General features: G+C 46.9%; 1 protein-coding gene across 1 annotated transcript in view; it reads right to left on the reverse strand.

Moving 5' to 3' along the window:
- The window catches only part of GRIK4 (glutamate ionotropic receptor kainate type subunit 4), a 493,806-nt gene that overhangs the window by 141,389 nt on the left and 329,486 nt on the right, over window positions 1-22,931 (reverse strand). The window contains exons 4-5 of the mRNA XM_053929106.1: window positions 14,034-14,198; window positions 2,743-2,840 (exon numbers count right to left, since the gene is read on the reverse strand). Coding sequence (XP_053785081.1) covers window positions 2,743-2,840; window positions 14,034-14,198 — 263 coding nt within the window. The remainder of the gene's footprint in view (window positions 1-2,742; window positions 2,841-14,033; window positions 14,199-22,931) is intronic.

Here is a 22,931-nt window from a genome sequence, read left to right on the forward strand (position 1 = left end):
TGCATACCATATGATCCATCTAAAATGGATGAACCTTGAAGGGATACAAAGGGGCAAGACAGATGCAAAGTCTGGGCAGGGCCAGGAGCCAGACTGGTGGTGACTCACAGGTTTGAGCATCTCTGACCAAGGCCCTCCCTGCATGGAGGTCCCTAGAAACACACTTCAATCCCTGGATCTTACAGCCGAATCAGGAAACAGACTCGTGTCTGAAAATGTGGTTGTGCATCCAGTTCTGCTGTGTGATTTGGGGCAAACTACTCAACCTATCTAGCCTCGCTAACACAGAGATAACAACAGGTGCTTCCTGGAGCGTCGGGACGCTGAAACAAGATCCTGTGTGCGACGGGCAGAATAGCTCAGTACCTATCATGCAGTAGGTGCTTAGGCAATGCCTTCTCTCCTCCTCTTTCCCCTTTCTCCCAAAATGTAAGAACTCCCAAAAAGGCTTTTGGGGCTGTCTGTGCAGGAGGGGAGGAGGGTGAGAGGCTCCCCCCGAGGGGACCTGGGTGGGAGCATCCAGCAGAGCCTGCCATTCTGAGGGCGGCTGGGGAAGCAGCCAGCTCCTCTAAGGAGCCAGACAGACATGGCCCAGAACCAGGAGCAATCCATTATTGATTTGCAATTGCAAATGAAGCCCAGGGAACCCTTACAGAGATGTGTGGGAGAAGAAGAGGGAGCATAATGGAGGGGAGGGCAGCAAGGCAGAACGAGGCGGTTACAGGGCTCCAGAGATGTTAGCAGCATTTAAGGAAATGAACTCCTTGGTGAGAGCTCCATTTCTTTTCCCCAGAGCTAAGGGGAATCAGTGTAAGGCAGTTCAGCCTCATACAATATTAAAAGAAATGCATAATCTGAACGGAGAGCAAAGGTTGCTCTGGAAGAAACACAACCAGACAAAGGAGGGGTACTTGTCTGGCCAATCCACAACACAGGGACATGGCAGGTGGCAGGACGAGGAGCATGGTGGCAAGTAAGAGCCTCCACCTCCAGTCTAAGATGCCAGACGGGGTCAGGAATGTGCTAGCTGAGATAAAATACCCACCGGACCTCAAGAGGAAGCCATTCTGGAGTGAGAGTTGGGGGAATGACTATATGGGACAATGAGGATAACATAATGGGGAGGAGGGAGAGAGGAGAAAAGAAGAAAAGGAAGGGTGAGAACAGCAAAGAGAAAATGGGGAGCTGAAATCTTGGCAATCTCGTGTGTGAAGATCACAGCGATCACTGGAACTCAGCCTGCCACAAGCTGGCGCTGTCACTGGGAGGCTGGCAAGAAGATTCAGATTAAACTTCAGATTCAACTGCCTGGGCCCAAGGACTGGGAGAGGCTGGAAAGGGCTGCAGTGAAACAGAAGCTCCTTGTTTGGCCTGGGCTGGCTCAGGAGTCATCTCTTAGCTCAGCTGAGGGGATGAGTGATGGGGAGGTCCACATGGACTTGGCTTCTGGCAAGAAGGCCTTGTCCCAGCCTACAGGGCAGCTCCTGGCACTGGGAGAGCAAGGCCAACCCCGGGACTGAAGCTCAGGCCATGCGGCACAGTCGTGGGTGGGTGACAATTCTGAGGGCAGGCTCATGAAATAGGGAAGATAAATATTTTACCCAAAGCCTCAAAGACTTGCTCAGCCTTCTGACCATAAGAGAAGAGGTGGCATCAAAGGGAGTAGGTTCCAGAGGGCTGGGAGTAGGCAGAAGCCTGTCTGCTACTCTACCACCTCTGCAGGAGCTCCTGCCTGAGGAGGTTCCTGTCTGCAGGGGTGTCCTGTCCTATTTCTAAGAACCAGAACCTCTAGGCCCCTGGGACAAGTGAAAGACAGACTCACCCTTCCTCTGCCCTCTGCCCTCCCCCTCCTCAGACCCTGTCCTCATTCCCCAAACCACCAAGCTCCATCTCTTCCTGAAGAACCTTGGGGGCTGAGAGAGGATAAGCCATCACCTTACTACTGCCTCCCAGGGATACACTTGAACGAGAAGAAGGGATTGATTACAGAAAGGACTGGGAAGATCCCAGCAATAGACAGAACCCCTGAACTTTCTAGTTTGTTTTTTCTGGGGGCAAAGGAGGGAAAGAGTTGAGGAACTCAGGAGCAGGCTGTCCCTCAGAAACCCACCCTGCAATCTTCATCTGTCATGGAACTAGAACTAGATCTAGAGGAAATGGACTCAACACTTTGAGAGGAGAGAGATTCCAGTAGAGGAGGTATCTCAGGAAGTTTACTGATTTGATAAACCCTGGAACTGGTGAATGAGGAAGAAAGCAAAATAAAATCTTCTTTCTAGAGAACTTATCAAACAAAGGCTTTCAAAATGTATTTTAACAATCAAATGTAGCAATGCCTTCTTCCCCAGAATCCCAACATCTAAACATACAGCCATGGATCTGGTCATAAGGAGCTCAGACTTCTGCCCTCTCGGCCTCTCCCGGACCACCACCATCCCCAGCTTCTCCCTCTGCCCACCTCCACCAAGGTCCCCAGCCTCGCAGAGCCCTGAGACTCTAAAGAGCTCAGCTTCAAAATCCTATTGTCAAACCTCTCCTCTGAGTCCCCTTCATCCAAACAACCTGGAAAATAAAGGTACGTGTCCAACAAAGGGCCATTCCTTTGATTTGTACCCAACATGATCTGTGCCCATCATGTTGTTCATGACACATACTAGGCACTTCCAGCCTTGAAGAGTCCGCACCATCTTGGGGCACAGGCTGCCAGCCTGTAGATAGTCCCCCACCTGGCCCAGCACTCACCTCCTTCTCCCCACAGATGTTGCTAATGATGGAGCTGGAGGCAGGGCTGGAGGACGGTCCCAGGACAGCGACCACCCCCTTGGGGAGGATCTGACACACTGTGGTCAACAGCAGGGAAAGAGGAAAAGAAACAAGGTGCCCATCAGGAGAGTATGGACAAGCTGCCCTGCCTGGGCCCTGCCCTCTGAGGCCTCCAGCCTCATCCCACTGCCCCTCCCCTTCCACCCACCACTGCCCATTCCCCCCACCACACACACACACTCACTCTCTCTCTCTCTTTTCCAAACCCAGTGCCTTCCCTCCCCTGGACTCTGAGGCTCCAGGCCAGTTTTATTGGAGTTTATGGGTGGTATTAAGTGAGGTAATGACCCAGATTGTGACAACATATGGCCACAACCAGCAGGGTATACAAATTACCAGCCTGCCACCAAAGGCAGGCAAACCCTGGAGATTCCTTCCCGCCTGCCTGCAGTGGGCTGTCATTTCGTTGTCTTTCTGCTCTTGTTAGACTTGAACCCCTCAAGGGCAGGAGCTGAGCCATACTTTCTCCCAGTTCCCTTTCCTGGTGCCCATCACATTTTCTGGCCCTAGTAAGTGCCCAGTTCATATTCATGGAGCGAGTAGATGGACGGATGGACAGATGGACGGATGGGACAAGCAGTCAGAAGAGGCAGAGTCTAAGAGTCTATTGAGAATAAAATGCCACACATTGAGAAGGAGGAATTGGAGAGAAAACATGAGCTAATGCTCAGGACACACACGGTGACGTTAGACCAAAGGAGCCAGCCCTCAGAACACGCACTGAGTTTCCTTGTAAGACATCCTTCTCCTCAAAACTCAAAAATTTTGATCCCGGGCACATTTTCCTCTGAGTCACATCAAAGTCAGGCAGACCCATTTCACAAGCCAGTAAACTGAGTTGAAGGGACAGTCCAGGGTTGTTCCTTGTTGAGTCAGCTACAAAGCCACACCTGGTAGCATCCTAACTGAAGGCTACACAGACAAGTGATGACCTTAAATGGGTGCAGGTGGTGAAGTCGATCACAGGGTTCAAATCCCACCTGAAGGATAGATTTGCAAGGTCTGCTCTCAATCTGCAGCTCAAGCAGGAGTCCTGCAATATCACAGATGTCAGCTGACCAAGAGGCTGAGGACAGTGGTACCTGAGGGAGGGAGATCCGTCAGTGCTAAGTGTCAGAACCATCCCCACAGGTGTGACCAGGCTGTAACTTTGAAGAATGCACTTCAAAGTTCAAGCTACTTCCATGTAAGTTACCTCATGTGATGGCAGCAAACATCACCCTCATGCCTGCTGGATGCCCAGGCTCATCAGCCATCAGGTCCCTGCCGCAGCCTCAGTGGTTGTCTCAGTTCCTAGAGATGTTCAGTGACTCCACTGAAGTCTCACACCCAGTCAAGGTCAGGGCCAGCATTGGAGTTCAGGTCTGTGGAACCCACCTAATGTTCATCCTACACTCTCACAGTCACCTCCTTTGTCTGTCCATCTCTTCGCAGCCCCACACAGTTGAGGTCCCCACCCTACCTCGTCTTACTACATCTGCTTTTCCAAGGTCACCCAGTGCCCTCTTCTCAGCTCTCACCCTGCCCTCTTTGCTGCTGTTTGACACATTTGATGCAGTTACGCTTTATACATTTATAACTCCTTCCAATCCTCATTTTCATCCACACTTCTCATCACTTTTTCACTTTCTCTGCCAGCTCCTGTTCCTTCTGCCACCTGCTAAATTCATATTTTATCCATGTCTCACTCTCCCGGAGCAATCTCACCCTTGCCTGCAGCTTCCACCTTTATCTCTGCCCAGGTGACCTTACACTCTGACCTATGTCCTGGGTTACAAAATCAAGTTCCAACCCCCTGCTGATGTCTCTAGACGAAAGTCACTCATTCATTATGTCCACAGCAGGGAGGCAGAAACACAGGCACTCAGGGCATATACTCTGATGCAAGATTGTCTGTGTTTGAGTCTTGGCTTTGTCACCTACTAGCTGGAAGACCTTGAGCAAGTTACTGAATCTCTCTGGGCCTGATGCCTTATCTCTCGAACTGAAACACTGACAGCACCTCTCTCGTAGGCATGTTGTGAGAATTAAATGAGTTAGTACCTAAAATGCCCACAAAGTGCCTAAAATGAGGTGCCCCACACTTCTGTATATTGTGCCCACTATATCATATTTGCTACCTACTGTACCTTCCATACATTATCTGATTTGACTTTCATACTTTTAGGAAGGAGATTCGTTGTTATTCCCACTTTACAGATGGGGAAACTGAGGCTTACAAAATTTCATTAACTTGTCAACATCACATAGGTAATATGTAAAGCTGTGCTTGAACTTGGAGATCCATCTGGCACCACAAGTGCTTAACCACTGCACTTCTTCCCCTTAGCTCCTCAAAATCAAAACTGCAGTCACCCTTGACTGCCTGGACTTTGCTCACCGAATCTGTTCACTTGCTACACCAGTCAGGGGCCAGGTCTTAGCCACTCGACCTTCATGCCTGGCCATTCCCTCCCTCCTACTCCCATTGTCACTGTTATAGGTCAGCCCCATTTACTACCTGCCTCCTAACAGGTGTCTCTGTCTCCAGGATTCTTCATTTGCAATCTGTTCTCCAAACTGTGAGGCACAGTATAATCCTAAAACATCGATCAGTGTGCTCCTGATGGGCAGAAAGCTTGCCATGTTTATGCCTTGCACGCTCCATACATAGAGCAGGGCCTGCCTCAGAGTTAGGTGCTCAGTCGATGGTCGCTGAACCACATGGAAACCTGTCCAACACCTTCCATGGGAAACTGGAAATAAACTAAATGTCTAGTCATACGGAATAGTTATCTAAAGCTTAGTTCACATACACAAATGGAATATTATTCAGGCATTGAAAATACTTAAACACAGTTTATAATAGAACTTAGATATTTCTGTAATAAAATTAAGAGAAAGAAGCAAAGTATAAAGTTACATGTATGTCTATATGAAGGCCACAGCTATGCTAATACAGAAGACAGTTATGCACTGCGAAATGACTGGAAGAAGATGTTATAAAAGCCCCCATTTGTTAAGTGCTAATTACGACCCATTCTAAGCACTTCATGTGAATTGACTTATTTCTCAAAACAACCTGATAAGATAGGTACTATTACTGTCACCTTCATTTCACAAATGAGACAATAGGATGGAAAAGTGAAAGAGCAGAGGCAGGATTCAAACTCTCAACCCCTAACTTCAGGGTTAGTTCCTAACCACTGTGACACAGCCCTCATTGGTTAATGGTAATTAACTGGGATGTTAACAGAGATTGCCTTGGCCACTGGAACACAATGACGTTCTTCCCTGTTTGTCTTTACTTTCTATAATGAGCATGTATTCCCTTTATATGTCAATATAAAAAATAAAATGTCATAAAACATTTTTTTGATGAGCAAGTGAAGTCTAAGTGGATGTGACCTCCTCAAGATCCCACCCTTCAAACCCTTTCTCCCATAGCGCCTCCCCTCTTCACAGAGTTCCCTTTAGAGCTCGCTCTCTATTTTCCTGCCTGAGCCTGCTGCCAACTATTTCTTTCTGACTAGGTCAGGGCTTCTTAACCTTCTGCCTGAGACCTGGGCGTAAAACACAGTGGACTGTGAACATTTGGTAGGGGTAAAAAATAACCTCCCCTGACTGAAATTTAGCATTCCCTTCAATGGTGAATTTAGGCAAAGCACCTGTGTCTTTGTCACCAATAGATAGCACAGTGTTTTCATATCATATTACAAGGTTGTAGGTATCTTGAAATATAATGTATATTCAAAAGTAATTCAAAATTATACTAGTAGTTAGACCTGATACTAGGTTTGGATATTTAATATATTAATAAAAAAGCACATATTTTAATATACCCCTGTTAAAATATTTTAATTCTTTCCAGATACGTCATTTTGTTGATTATCCTATATATTTTATTTTTTTCACTTAAAATACTTTTCTGAGAAGGAGTCCCTTAGCACCCAGAACACCCCGGCCTAGGCCTGTCCTTGCCTTTCTGCCTAGCAAACTCCTCCCAGCTCCCCAGCACCGAGCTCAGACCTCACCCCAGGCAAGGAGGCACCTTTCCACTCAAGTCACAGTGCCCTTCTGAGTCAGCTTCCTTCTTCTCTGAATTCCTGGCCAGTTTCTGCCCTAAGCTAGCTCATTATGTTGGGTCTCAACAGAGAATTTTCTCCTAAAAATAAATTCTTAAAGAAGACACAATCCCTTATTCCAAACAAAAAAATCCAAAAGGCTCTGAAACCGAATGATTTTCAAACTCATTTGGTGGCAAAACATGATCTAGAAAGACAGATGTGAAACTGTTTATAATATGTGAGTATTTGAATATAGGAATGCATTTGTTTGAGTATGGGATTTTGCCCCAAGCCCCATGACCTTTCCAATACACAGTAACTCCTGGATTCTAAAAACACCTGGCCTCAGGGATTTGGTGGACCTGGGCCTGCTATTCTGAGTGTCCATCTCTCATGTCCCTCACTGGATTGGACACCCTGGAGGACTGGGATCACATCTGTTCTGTCCTGGCAAATAGAAATTATGAAATAGATGCTTGCTTAGCTGAATTGGAATAACCCAGAATGAGTCCAGTGGAACTGAAGTATCATCTTCCCAGCAGCCATTGTCTAGGATGTGCTGGGGTCTGGGAGTTGCTGTTTCATTCCCTGTGAAGGGTGCCCTTATGCCCTAGAAGTAAGAACCTCTTACTGAAGCCCTCTGGGATGGAGTCTGCAGGCCTTGGCCTTTATCTCTGCAGGGCTCTGAGCAGTGCGGGATGGATGTGCAGCAGGCGTACTCCCCCCGCCCTCCTCCAGGAGCAGGGAAGAAACCTGGAAAATTGGGTGATGTGGGCAGGACTGCAGAGCTTCCCAGCGCATGGAGTAAAGGGAGGGCAGCTGTTAGAGCAGCTGCTAAGGAAAAGACCACAGTGGGGTATTGTGACAGGGGGAGCTCTTCCCCTCAAGTTGTCACCTAGCCTGGGTTCCAAGTGCCCTCAGACACTTGGGTTGGACAGGAGGGACTCATGGAAACTTGCTGCTTTTCAGAGTCTTTCCAGGGCAGGCAAGGGTCTGCCTGTGATGCAGAAGGTCCAAAGAGGTTCACCATAGGCCCCCTGCCTGTCCTCCCTCCAGGAGTGGGGCAGCTCCCTATTCAGGACACCTGGTCCCCTCACTCTCAGAGCACCCCTGACAAGGGGCTCCGCTTCTCTCTGAGCCCTTGGTGGCAAACGGTCTCTGCACCAGGAGCTGACAGCTCTATGGAGCAGAGGGGCTGGGAGAACTCAGAGTCCTTCACTTCAAAACTCTTCAGGCCCTGAAGCCAGAGAGGAGTGTGCAGGGGGCAGGGGGGTGGGGGGTATGTGAGGTGGCACTGTCTTTCCCCATGCCTGGTTGTGCTGCCTGCCGAGCACAGAGTGAAGCCTGCCTGTCCCAGAGCACGGCACAGGGGCCTGGGTCAATGCCAAGGAGCCTCTAGCCCTGTGCCCATGCCTGCCAGGGCCTTCTACTCTCCGCTCTCCAGCAGTGGACAATGCGCTCGGCGCCTGGCCCTGCTGGTCTCTCAGCCAAGAGGCATGTGTGAAGGGGTAGTGCCAGGTTGCCACATGGGGCAGCCCAGAATGTGACTCACAGTAGGCCATTCCAAGCCCTCAGCCTGGTCCCAAAGTGCCCTGCGAGCAGCAGCACCATTTACCTTGGGTGGGGGGGAGCTCCCCATGTGTATGCACCAGGCCAGGGGACACGCTACCACCCCAAATTTGCAGTCACCCCATGAGGGAGGAGTTATTATACTAATTATACTACTATTAACAATAATGATATATCACATTTATTAAGAGTTCGCCCTAGGAAATGCACTGCTCTAAGTCTTTTAATCCTCAGCATAGCCTCATGAAATAAAAACTCTTACTATTCTTATGTTACAAATGAGGAAGACTCTGAGGCATGGGAGGTAAGTTCATGGTGCTGGTGGAGCCAGAAGGAGGATCCTGGAGGATGAGACTCCAGCACCTGAGCTCTGATTGTTCTTCTAGACTGCTGTTCCACCCTGGCCCTCACCACTGCCCTGGAGAAAAAACCTGGTTTAGCCAGGACCACTGTCATTGTGTCCCCAGGTCCTCTGTGCTTCCCCCGCCTTAGCCTTTACACATACTGTCATGTCTTCTGGCCGAATGTCCACTCTTGTCACCTATCCCACACACTAAGGCCCAGCCTGGAGGCCTTACCTGACCACCCAGCAACTCCTTGGGCCTGGTTCTGGCCTCTCTCTGCCTTTGTCTGAGCCACTCGCCGGGAAGCCCAAAGCAGAGCTACTGCAATTTATGCTTCCTCTCAGGTGTGTGGTTTTAACTGCCCCATTTTCAGTTTCCCCATCTGTAAAATGTGAAGGTTGAAACAGATGACTTCTAAGCACTGCAATTCAATGCATTTCTGAGTCCACATTATACACAAGTGATGCTCAGAGAAGGGGAGCAAGGAATGTTTGTGGAATCATTCATCACTATGCCTTGTCTTCTGTCTTCTCTCATATTCTCTGAGCTGACTTAGATTCATTCTGCTCAACTGGTGAAAGGAAACTAGCTCTCATTAGATGCGGCTCTGATTCACCAGTGTAATGCCCACAAAGTCTGCAGGAAGCCTGGGAGCTTGTGCAGAGGGAGCAGCCCTGCACCCAAACATGGCCTGCCCTCGTCAGGCTCACTGGGCCCAGAGCGCACGCCTCCTTGCTTCCAGGGGAAACAGTGTGGGTGGCTGACCCCATGCGTGGCCTCCCGGAGACAAACCTAGGCAGAGACCCGGATGTTCCTGCTTCTAGTTCTGCAGTAAATAAACCTCAAACTGGCTCTGGCAGCAGCAGGGAGTGTGCCTCCTGGTGTTTGGGTGATAAGAGGACGCCTAGTTAAACATTGACACATTAGCCTCAGGAGACACACTGATTTAGAGGAACTGGAGAGGGCAAGGCCTATGGGAGCTCCCTGCACCAAAAAGGCCAAGAGGGTTGAAAGATATGGAAGATAAGGAGAGAAGGACCAGGCTGGTGGGGAAAAGACCTAACAGGTCTTGTCTGTCTATCTTATTTCAGATCTGTGGTCTATGTAGAAAGAGTTGGGAAGTCAAACATCAAGAAGCTGGAGGCAATGATGGTGGAGGGGCAGAGGTGGAAGGGATCAGATGTGGGTTTGAGAAAGCTTTATGAAGAATGTTCACTTTAAATAAACCCACTCTATGAACATCTATGTGAACCACATAGAAGCAGGAGTGATCTTCAACTATCTATTCCCAGTGTCCAGGTTTGTTATTAATCAATGCCCCTTGTGATACTTCCCATGTCCCAGCCTTGCTTTCAACCATTGAATGAGGTTAAAACCTGGACTCCAGAATCTTTAGTTTCTTTACACTTCATAATCTTTGATTCTGAAATTGCTGTTGCTCCCCTTGACCGACACAACCTCTCTGAGTGTGGCTCAGTAAGTGTGATTTGTGCAGAGCTTTCTGAAGATCCTCTGTTGCTAAAAGACACAACTGTACATTGTAGAACTGCTACAGCCCCAGCACAGAGCCTGGTCTTGCTGTGACCAAGAGCAGCACCACTAGGATCTCTGCTATCTTCCTGAAGCAGAGTCGCTAGGCACAGGTGACAGGTGTGAGGCTGGGATGTGGTTCAGGGCCTCAGAGCCACTAAAATAGTTTTAAGCTAACAGTGCAAATTAGCCCTGGGCCACCAGTTCAGGGAAGACATAGCCGTAACACTGGCAGGCAGTAGTTGGCTCACCACAACTTCCAAAGGCCCAAAGCTGTCAGATGTGACAAGCCCAGAAAACTGGAAAGAGAAGGGGGATATTCAATCACATGGGATGCTCCGGGAGGCATGCTGAAACCATGCCCCACCCCCGCCAAGAAAAAAACATGCCATTTGGGAAATAAATGATGCTGCCAGGTAGGGATGGCTGAACTCTGAAACAGAGGAGAGAGATGATGGTAGGAAATGGGAGGAAGCCTGCTGAAGGTGAGGGTGAGAGAATAAAGCCAGCAACAAAATCTATAGCTGCCATTTACTGAATGAATACCTGTTATGTGCATGGTGCTAAGCACCTCAGCAGCCCTGTCTCATGTCATGCTCCTATTGGCCCTAGGAGGTGATTTCACCATTCACAGTCACACAGCCAGTCAATAGTAGTTCCGAATTTAAACCAGTTTAGTCTGATTCTGAAATCCATGCTCCCCCTTTTTATACCACACAGTCTCATCAAAGTAGGGATCACAGAGCTATAGCTCCTCCTACATCCAGGCCTCCTGTCTCCCTCCCACCTCCTCCCCCAACACTGCCACTGAAGTCCCATCCTGCCCCACCACCAGCCTCACCACCCACTGTCCCCCTACTTTGGGAGGGAAAGAGCTGGGCTGGAACCTTTCTAAGAACTATCTGTCTGGGTAGTGTTTAAAATCCACTGTGGGGGAACAGTTCTGGCTTCAGATGAAAGGCCTGTGAGGTAAAAAGATCTAAAAGCCTTTTCTTTCTAACAAATGCTAATCATGTCTCAAATACATTGAGATGTAAAAGTTGAACCAAGGGCCACTTGCTAATAAAATATTTGGTGCCTAAAGGAAGGAAATTAGAAAGATGCCCCAGAGCTCTGTAATGTGGAATAAAGATATCCGTTTCCTTTATTCTTGATTCATCTGGCTTAACATTTTAGATGTATTCACTCTTTTGAGCCAGGATGCATGGGTCATGAAAGGGAAAATTTATATCTGCCAATGATCCCCATCAGCAATGGTCAATCTATGCTCTCTGCCAGGAAAGCCTGGGAGAAACACAGAAAATGAAGAAGGATCTGGTTTTTAAAGTATAGAATAAGGAGCTATTTAGAAATCTAGACCCTAGTCTGAGACCTGCGCTCCTGGACAAAGAAGCACTACAGACTGGCTAGCAGATGCATAAACAGTCATTGCTGGTATTTCTGATTTCATTTGGAAGATCCTGAGAAAGTTAAACCTTCCTTTCATGTGCTAGAATGGAACTTCCACAACAACTAGGATTTCTCTGTGTTCCCTGCTGAATCCCCATTGCCTAGGAGAGTGTATAAGAGACACTCACTAAACAAAAATTGACTGACCAAGTTAATAAAAGAATGATAATTTCAGGTACCTGCTCCCCCAAGCCCTATTCTGGAGGAATCTGTGTTCATAGATGCTGCTGGCCTCAAAAGCCCTCTTCTGTGTGGTAAGAAGCTAACCCCAGTCTCTAGGGTAGAGACTCTCTGCAAGGGTAGTTATTAGACCATTGGTGAACACCTGTGACTTGTGAGACCAGCTACAGCAAATAAGCCCCAACTCTGTGTTGGACACTGGACACTGTGCTGAACCAATCTGACCCTCTACCTTGGAAATCCAAACCAAGAGGCACTGATTGAAGACGCCACTGGTGTGCACACCAAAGAGACTGCAAGCCACCTGAGGACAGAGACTGTGTCTGTCTTGGTTTTTGCATTGTTCCCAAAGCATGATATCCTGAATCATGCCTGGAATAGAGTAAATGCTCCATAAAAGTTTCCTGAATGAATAAACAAAGAGTAAAATAGGACCTGGATGGCTATCATGGGGCAGGTACATGACAAATAAGCCAAACTAGCAGAGAAAGATCATGGATCCAATACTGAAAGAGCATTAAAGAAGCTCTGAGGTGCATAGGATTGGCTGGGGTGGATTGGAGGGATGGGGAGAAAATGCAGACAATTGTAACTGAATAAAAATAAATAAATAAATAAATAAATAAATAAATAAATAAATAAATAAAGAAGCTCCGAGACAAAGAGAGAGGGTCACTGCCTCCCTCTTCCTACACTCTCGGGATACCCTGCCTTTTGTGCTTGGGCCAGGGCAAATGTTTCTTCTCATGCAACACTAATAGCCCAGATCAGAGCACTGCCGGATCCACACACAGAAGACCAGATGTCATATACGTACTTGAGCAAGGCCTTGTTTTGTTTGTTTTGCCTGTTTGGCCATTGAATGTCGTTAAAGGTTGAATTGGACTAGAAAGGGAGGACATGGGGATTCTAAGTTTCAGGGAATAAATATTATCATCTCTCTGGGCTAAGGAGCTCCTCCCCTTCCCTCTAAACTGCAGCTGTTTGTTTCTAGCGTAGCTACTAGATGCCAGTCCACTGGGAACCTCATCTTATGAAGTTATCAAGGTAATACCAACAGCATGCCAGAAAATTCCAGGGGAAGTGTAGTGCATTGAGAATGGGACTTGCAAGTGAATGAAGAGAGTTCAGGATCCAGAACTCACTCAGCCATTGACTAATTCTGAGTTCAGGTCAGTTATCCAGTAACTGGCCCGACCGCAGTTCAGAGCATCAAAGAAGCTGTGAGACAAAGAGAGAGGGCCACTGCCTCTCCCTTCCTACACTCTCTGGATAGCCTACCTTTTATGTTTGGGCCAGTGAAAGTGTTTCTTCTCACGTGGTACTAATAGCCCAGATCAGAGCACTGCCTGATCAACACGTAAAAAGCCAGCTTCTTTAATGCTCTAACCTATCAACTTCAGTTTCTTTTGTGAAGGGGGGTAATAGCCCTGAACTCTTGGGTTGTTGGGAGGATTTAAAGCAGTGTCCAGCACAGAGTTGGGGCTCATTACTAAATGTGACCTGAGTGACCTACTATGTATGTTTGTAAAGCATTGTAACTCACAGAGAGTTTTCCTATATTTTCAGTCATTTAAATTTCACGAATTTCAGAGTAGATCCTAGCCTTCTCATTTTACAAATGAAGAAACTGAGGTTACCCACAGAATGAAAAACTGAGCTCCATCCCAAGTCCCAGTTTCTTCACAATGCTGCTCTCAGCACAAGAAAGCAAGACGGGAAGTCAGATGTGCAATGACTAAGCTACCCTTGAGCTGGCCACATCTCTCTTATCTTAATCACATACAATGTTTCACTCAGGGATTTGTGTACAAAAATGTCCAGGAGGACGAATGAATCAATGTATAAAGAAATTGATGAATGGGTAAATGAATGAACTAATGAGTAGCCTGTCTTAATTCTATTCTACCCATGACTCATAATTGAAACCTGGGAATCTCATCCAGACTAAGTACAGGGCCTCCTGGTACATGTTTACCTCCTTTTGGAATGCCTACATCACAGGCCCGGTGATGGGTGCAGCTCATGCACACCACCAGCCCCTCCGCTGACAGCAAGAAAAGCAGAGGGCAGCCCTGCCCGTTCTACGTACTGGTTTCTGCAGTCTCATATTCGCTGTCTCTGAGAAGCTCAAAGATGTCCACTTCAACCTTGGCCTTGCCCAGCCTCTCAGGAGCACGGTTGATGCGGTTCTTGGCCAGGGTGATGGAGAGCCGCTCCCCTCTGCTGCACTCCATGGGGTCATCCAAGATAGCAGCTGTGGGCAGGCAACCACATGGAGACAGTTGGTACCCCTGCCATTACTCCTTCTCCTGTCCAGTCTCCCACAACTGCCACCTTCTTTCAGGAAGCTCCCGCATCGCCCTCCCCGCCGCCATCCTAAGAACTGTCCCCAAAGTAAATCCTCACATCCTGGGGGTCTTGGTTTGCAGTCAAGTGTAGCAGTGAATTCTAATGTGGGCCCACCTCAGGAGCCTTCTCATGTCACCGCAGGCAACTAAGACTGTCCATATTAGGTCCGTAGACCCAAGCATGGTGACACCCTGAGATATATATCTATGTGCCACACAGGTAGTAAAGGAAGCAGGTAGCAAAGGAAGAAGGTAGTAACTGTCCTCCCGAAATGCTATTTTTGGCATATGAGAAATTCTCCCTGAATCGAGAGACGGTTAAAGGAGGCCAGGTTGAGAGCTGTGATGCAAAGGAGCAGCTACAGGATGCTGCTGATGCTGGCTCCCCAGGCTCTGACTCTGAGGAGCCAGCTCACCCAGGCAGCTATGTTGTCTTTCTGAACTTGTCCTCACTGGACATTAGGTTGGTGTGAATATTCAAAAAGATAATACAAGGAAGTGGCACATTGTATAAATTTAAAACTTGTGACTGAATCAATGTGAATGGTGTTTACTTAGTGGAGTAGTGTGGTACCAATAGCTACCCAACTTCTATAAGCAGTATTAAAGACCAGTGTTACAGTATCATAGGGACTGAATTCCAGTCTCAGCTCCACCTTATATTGGCTATACGACCTCAGTTTCCTCATTTATAAAATGGGGAGAGAGCCAATTCCTTGGGCTATTGTGAAGATTACATGAATAGTATGTGTAAAGTGTTCAGCACAGTACCTGGTACACGGTAAATACTCAATAAATCTAACTATTAATATTTTTTATTCTCTTGGTAGAAGTTAAAATTTGAAAATCTATACACAAAAAATTTTACACAAATGATCACAGCAGCATTATTCATAATAGGCAAAAAAGTGGAGAAACCCAAACACCCCTCAACTGGAGAACTGATAAACACAATGTGGCATAGCCTTCCAAGGGAGTATTAGTTGACAATAAAAAGAAATGAGGGAGAACCAAGATGGCGGGGTAGGTAGACACACTGCGCTCCTCGCACAACCAGAATTCACAGAAAATTGAACGGCAAGGAAGTCCGACACCCAGGAGATAAAAAAATGAACCTTCATCCAGACCAGTAGGAGGGGTGGAGACGGGCAGCTGGGGCGGAGAGGACTCGAGTTGCCGTGGCGGGACCGAGACTGGCAGAGTGTGGGACCAACAGGGCAGGCAGTCTGACCACTAGCAGACCCTGCAGCCCTACATTCGCGCACAGATAAACTGAGAGGGCGGGACTCAGAGCAGCGGAGAACGGGGCAGGTAGAGCGGCGGGTAGCACCCAGAGGCCCCACATTCGCGCATAGATAAACCAGGACAAACGGTGGGAACCAGGGCTCCAATGCGGGGAAATAAAGCCTCAAACCTATGATTGAAAACACCTGTGGGGGTTGGGGCAGCAGCAGGAGAGACTCCCAGCCTCACAGGAGAGGTCGTTGGAGAGACCCACAGGGGCCTAGAGTGTGTACAAGCCCACCCACTCGGGAACCAGCACCAGAGGGGCCCAATTTGATTGTGGGTAATGGAGGGAGTGACTGAAATCCAGCAGAGAGTGCAGCGGGCACCATTGCTCCCTCTTGGCCCCTCCCCCACGTACAGCATACAGCATCACAGCGCAGCGGCCAGCGTTACCCCGCCCTGGGGAACACCTAAAGCTCTGCCCCTTTAAGTAACAGATGCACCAGGACAAAAAAAAAAATGGCCCAAATGACAGAACACTTCAAAGCTCCAGAAAAAATACAACTAAGCGAGGAAGAGATAGCCAACCTATCAGATGAGCAGTTCAAAACACTGGTTATTAGGACGCTCAGAGAATTGGTTGAATTTGGTCGAAAACTAGATGAAAAAATGAAGCCTATGCTAAGAGAAACAAAGGAAAATGTACAGGGAACCAATAGTGATGCGAAGGAAACTGGGACTCAAATCAATGGTGTGGACCAGAAGGAAGAAACAAACATCGAACCAGAAAAGAATGAAGAAACAAGAATTCAGAAAAATGAGGACAGGTTTAGGAACCTCCAGGACATCTTGAAACGTTCCAACATCCGAATTATAGGGGTGCCAGAAGGAGAAGAGGAAGAACAAAAATTGAAAACTTATTTGAACAAATAATGAAGGAGAACTTCCCCAATCTGGCAAAGGAAATAGACTTCCAAGAAGTCCAGGAAGCTCAGAGAGTCCCAAAGAAGCTGGACCCAAGGAGGAACACACCAAGGCACATCATAATTACATTCCCCAGGATTAAACAGAAGGAGAGAATCTTAGAAGCAGCAAGAGAAAAGGACACAGTTACCTACAAAGGAGTTCCCATAAGACTGTCAGCTGATTTCTCCAAAGAGACCTTACAGGCAAGAAGGGGCTGGAAAGAAGTATTCAAAGTCATGAAAGACAAGGACCTACATCCAAGATTGCTCTATCCAGCAAAGCTATCATTTAGAATGGAAGGGAAGATAAAGTGCTTCTCAGATATGGTCAAGTTAAAGGAGTTCATCATCACCAAGCTCTTATTATATGAAATGTTAAAGGGACTTATCTAAGAAAAAGAAGATAAAAAATATGAACAGTAAGAATGACAGCAAACTCACAGTTATTAACAACCACACCTAAAACAAAAACAAAAGCAAACTAAGCCAACAACTAGAACAGGAACAGAACCACAGAAATGGAGATCACATGGAGGGTTTATCAACAGGGGAGTGGGGGGGGTAGGTAGAGAGAATAAGTAGCATAAATGATAGGTGGAAAATAGACAGGGGGAGGGTAAGAATAGTGTAGGAAATGTAGAAGCCAAAGAACTTATAAGTATGACCCATGGACATGAACTATAGGGGGGAATGTGGGAGGGAGGGGATGGGCAGGATGGAGTGGAGTGGGGAAATGGGACAAGTGTAATAGCATAATCAATAAATATATTTAAAAAAAGAAAGAAATGAGGGACTAATACATGCCACAACCCAGATGAGCCTTGAAAACATTATGCTAAGTGAAAAAGTCAGCCACAAAAGACCACATGTCATCATTCCACTTACACGAACTGTCCAAAATAGGTGAATCCATAGATACAGAAAGCAGATCAGTGGTTGCCTACTGGCAGTGGGGGTTGGCTGGGGGATTGAAACTGGGGAGAAATGGAGAGTAGCTGCTAGTGCATGTGACATTCCTTTGGGGGATATAAAAAAATTTTAGAATTGATTGCAGTGAGGGATGCACAACTCTGAACACATAAAAACCACTACATTATATACTTAAATAAATCCATTATGTGGTATAAGAACTATATCTCAGTAAGGCTGTTACAGAAGATAAAAGAAATATCAGGCTTATCTTTTAGAAGTTGAAGACTCAGAAAAGCAACATGCGGAATCAAGGCAAATGGATTTCACCAGCACGTGGCCCTCGAATCTCTGCAGCTGGTCAGGACAGACTCAGGTTCCACATAGTCTTTTCTGTGTGTGGCTCCCATAGCTATTGTGACCCATTTACCAAACCAAAAACCAGGACAGAAAATATTACAAAGCATTTTTTTTCTGATTTGTAATTTATTTACATGTATAGCCTTATCCAACAATGAAGATTAGATTTCATTCACAGAGGTTGGCCATATATTGAACAACAGAGGTGCATCCCAAGACCTAGGTAATAAAGTGGGCTTCTGTGAGTTAAATAGCCAAGTTCACGCCCACCTGATGGGATTAGCCACCTGCAGAGTGGCTACCTGCAGGCTATAAATGTATATAAGACTGAAGAGGCTGGAGACACCTAAAACTCCCACCAGTTGACCTTAGAAAAGCAAGACCACAATGAGATTGTTACTTAAGAAGCAGAAACTTAAAACAATTACACTGTGTTGTCCTAGGAGGAAGACTTTGGGAACAGAAAGAGAGGGGCCAGCCTAGAGGAATGATTCTCACTTGGACGTCTTCAAGAAGCAGAGGAGAGGGTGCAGAGGGGTCTCTAGCCCTATGCCAGCTTCAACCGGCACAGCTTCACACCCACCAGTTTTAGGTGAAAGGATTCCACATCACCCCTTATGTGGAAGAAAATGTTTCACTGTTAAAAATGTAATGGAAACCATTAACCCAGCCCTAGAGCATAGAAAAGAGATACCCAAAATGTCAGGAATTGCCTATGTTCCCTTTGCTGTGCTTTACATCCTTGTGACTATTTTTATAACAGGCAATTTGTATTCTTTAATCCCTCTCATCGTTTTCACAGATCCCCCAGCCCCTGTCCATCTGGCAATGATCAATTTGTTCTCTCAATCCATAAGTTTGTTTTCGTTTTTCTTCTTCTTCAATTTCATCCTCACCTGAGGATATGTTTACTGATGGGAGAGAGAGAAAACATCAATTGGTTGCCTCCCATCGACTGGCGGCCAGACTGGGCATGGAATCCAAAACCCTTTGGTGAATAGAACAATGCTCCAACTAACTGAGCTGTTTATTCCCAGCCAGAACTGTTTCTGTTTGTTTTTGTTTATTTTATTTTGTATTTTTAGATTCCACACGAAAGTAAAATCATATACTATTTGTCTTTGTCTGATGTATTCCATTTAGTGTAACACCCTCTAGGTCTGTCCATGTTGTCACAATGGTAAGATTTCATTCTTTTAATAGCCGAGTAATATTCCATTGTGTATATGTACTACTTCTTTATCCATTCATCTATCAGTGGAGACTTAGGTTGCTTCCATATCTTGGCTATTGTAAATAGTGCTGCAATGAACATAGGGGTGCATGGATCTTTGCAAATTGGTGTTTTGGATTTCTTTGGATAAATATTCAGAAGTGGAAAATGGTAGTTCTATTTTTGATGTTTTGAGGAACCTCCATATGTTTTTCCACAGTGGCTGCACCAATTTACAGTCCCACCAACACTGAATGATGGTTCCCTTTTTTCCATAACACTTGTTTGTTGCTTTATTGATGATAGCCATTCTGACAGGTGTGAAGTGATATTTCATTGTGGTTTTAGTCAATAATACTGTAATAAATATATAGGATGTCAGAAATGTGCTAGACTTACTTCCTAAGGTATATAAATATCTAATCACTCTGTTGTACACCTGAAAGTTATATATATATATGTCTGTCCACAAGGTATCCAGCCATGTAATATTAAAAAAAAGAGGCATTTATTGAAAAAAGGTACAAGATACAAGACACACTGTTCATGGGACAATGACGCCTCAGTCCCCTTCAAAGTAGGTACCTTGGAACCTCACACAGTTCTCCCAGTCACCATCAGCTGCCCTGCCATATTTTCCTGAATCTCATCAACAGTCTAAAATCTCTTCCCTTTCAAAGGTGATTTTAGTTTTGGGAAAAGCCAGAAGTTGCAGGGCACCAAATCGTAGCCATAGTGGGGCTGAGTAACCTGAGTGATTTGATGTTTCACAAAAAAATTCTGCACGAGCCATGATCCATGAGTGGGTGTATTGTCGTGATGAAGTTGCCAATCACCAGTTGCCCATAGCTGCAGCTTTTAAATCATCCAAATAGTGTCTGCAGAGGAATGCTCAAGCTTAATGCAAAGTCTGATGCAGATTCATTGCTCTACTTGCTTAGTCATTTTGAATGCCATGGCCGCACAGTATACATGCTCACTCAACGGCATATATGATACATATACAATTTATATGTGTGTGTGTGTATTCAATTTACAATTGAAAAACAAATTTAAACAGTAAAATACACTGTCAGGCATTGGCAGAGCCATCCCACACAAGTCCGGGAAGGAGGCATGGGACCTGTGGCCCATGAGCATTAGGGTAAGAGTGCTCATTTATTTAGTGGCCAGGATCTCATTGGTGCAGGTGCCTCATGAACATGACCCCACATAGTCTCTGCAAAAGTTCTTTGAGATGTGCCATCTGTGTCACCCTCCCTTTGAGATGAGAAAGTGAACGTCAGAGAGGTTAAGCTACCTGCCCACATTCACAGGGTTGGTGAGTAATGGAGGGAGGTGATCCCAGGCCACAGATTCTGCCCTCTTAGGCATGGCTCATCTTCCTTCCCAGGCATCTGCTGCTGAGAAGGGTGTGTAATAGGTAGGAGTGTCTTAGTCAGCTATGCTACTACAAGGTATCATAGACTGGGTGCCTTAAACAATACGCGTTTATTCCTCACAGCTGTGGAGTCTGAGATCAGGGTGTCGGCACTGTTGGGTTCCAGTGAGGGCTTCCTTCCAAGTCTATGGACAGCTGCCTTCTTACTTTCTCTTTATGAAGTAGAGAGAGAGGGAGAACACGCTTTCTGGTCACTTTTAAAAGGGACTAACCCCATCATGGAGCCTCACCTTTATCACTTCATTGGAAATTAATCACCTTCCAAAGACCACACTTCCTAATACCACCACATCAGAGACTTGAGTTTCAACATATGACTTCTGGGGACACAAACTTTCAGTCCATAGCAGTAGGGCACATGAAGTCCAAAACCCCAACTGGCTGGACCCTGGTCCTCTGGACACTTCCCTGGGTAATGGCCCAACTCCCGTGAGATTTTAAGACTAGAGGCAGCTATCTATTTCTATGAGCCACGTCACCTCACTATTATCACAATTTCCATCTACAATCTATTAAATATTTAATGAATCACTTGTAATAATACAACTTAATAAAATAATCTCTGAGAAAATTCCCAAGTCCCGGGTAAATCTGGGAACTTGGGCTTCTCTGGTGGGAGACGATTGATTTCAGTAAGGTTGTGGGGGGATCAGGTTGGTCCTGCTGGAGGGTCACACTGGACTTGGCTCTGTCCCTTCAGCACACAAGGAGCACAAGGGCACCCATACCGTATCAGTGTTGTCTGTTCGCTCCTTTCTGCAGAGGACACATTTGAGATGTCTGCTGTGGACTGAACTATGTTCCCCAAATTCACAGAGATGAGGCTTTAAGAGGTTGTTAAGGTTAAATGACATCATGCCAGGGGTCCCTGATCAGACAGGATTAGTGCCCTTATGAGAAGAGATGCATCGTGTGGGGACACAGCGAGAAGGTGGGGGCTCTCAGCAGAAACCAATGTTGCTGGCACTTTCCTCTTGCACTTCCAGCCTTCAGAACTGTGAGAAGTAAGTGTTGTTGCCACCATGCAGCCAGCAGTGCTCTGTTATGGCAGCTTGAGCTAAGACAATGTGCTAATACAAACCCAGACACGCAAGGCACCAGCCAGCCATGCAGTCAACTCAGAGTGTCATTGCACACATGCAGATTGAGGGATCATGGACAGGGAGGAATAGGGAATGCAGGAATAAGGTCTCCTTACTACCCCTTTCCTCCTCTTTCTGCGGGGTCCAAGGCAAAACTCTGCACTCACAAGTATTTGGCAGGTGTTTGCCAACTCATTAAGAGCCATGGTCCTGCCTTTCCTTCCACCCAACCCCTGTGCCATTCTGGGAGCCACTTTTCATTAAGTTTTAGATAATGGTTAATTTCTGGCTGGGGACAACTTCTGCTAGGTAGCTGGTTAACATCAAACATATCTGATCAGAAAAATTAGGGTGACAACACGAACCCGGGTTTTGTGTAGATGGACTGTAAGGATTGGGTGCAGGCTCAGGCCTCTCAGGACACCCGAGGGACATGCCCTACCCATGTGTGACCACACAGGCCCTGGGGAGGGTCTCATGGGAGAAGGAGAAAAGAAGAGTAGTATGCTTGGGACTGAATGTGCAGCGGACACTCCTGGCCTGTGCTGGGTCACCAGACCTGGCTGTCAAGCTGGGCCAGGATGCTCAGAGTTCCCAGCCGCTGCCTAGTGAGGCACAGGATCATGTGGCACATCCTGCAGCCCTGGAGACTGTGCTGCAGAGTGAATCAGTAGTCACTGAGAGGCTGTGAGGCCTGGCACTGAAGCAAGGGGGTGCTGAGATGGGAAAACACGGCCAAAGACCAGGGTCTGCCCCTCTCCAACCATGGGGGCTCTTCCAACCACATGTTTCCAATATGCCGTCATGGAGCTGGTGGACCCTTACATGTACAGTGGGCCTTTCTCCACGAAAGCCAATAGCCTTACCCTCTGCCCAGTTCTCTGAGATTGAAGATTTATGCCAAGGGAAGAGCAGACTCCAAGCATTTTGCCCACCTCTGCCCAAGGTCCTTTCCTTGTTTTTGTCCTAAGTCTATGTCCACTCTAGAGAGATGCCTTCTTGGGACTGGCAGGGCTGGCTCTGCCCACTGCAGTGCTTTCTGGCGCAGCCCAAATGAGTGTGCCCAGAACCAACCGAGGATGGCATGTGATCACTGACAGGTTCCAAGTCCTCAGGCCTCCCCATTTGTCTAAAGGGCTTGTCCCAATGCAGGCTCTTGGAGGGCTTCGGGCCTTCACAGTCTGGCTTCAGCACACCCTTCCAGCCTTAGCATCCTCTAGCACCTGGCAGTTGCAACCCCTCCTTGTCAGGACCTGGATGCCCCCATGTCCCTTTCTCCAAGCCTCTGTTGACAGTCCCTATCCCTTGTTCCTCCTTCCTTGCCAGGCCTCTTCTTCTTCCCTTCAGACTCACCTCTTCCAAGAAGCCCTCCACAACCCACCACCATACTCTGGATTATCGAGAGACTGTCTTGGAGAGGTACTTACCTTTCTGTCTGTACA

Source organism: Desmodus rotundus, chromosome 7, assembly GCF_022682495.2.
Source record: "Desmodus rotundus isolate HL8 chromosome 7, HLdesRot8A.1, whole genome shotgun sequence".
Classification (NCBI taxonomy): Eukaryota; Metazoa; Chordata; class Mammalia; order Chiroptera; family Phyllostomidae; genus Desmodus; species Desmodus rotundus.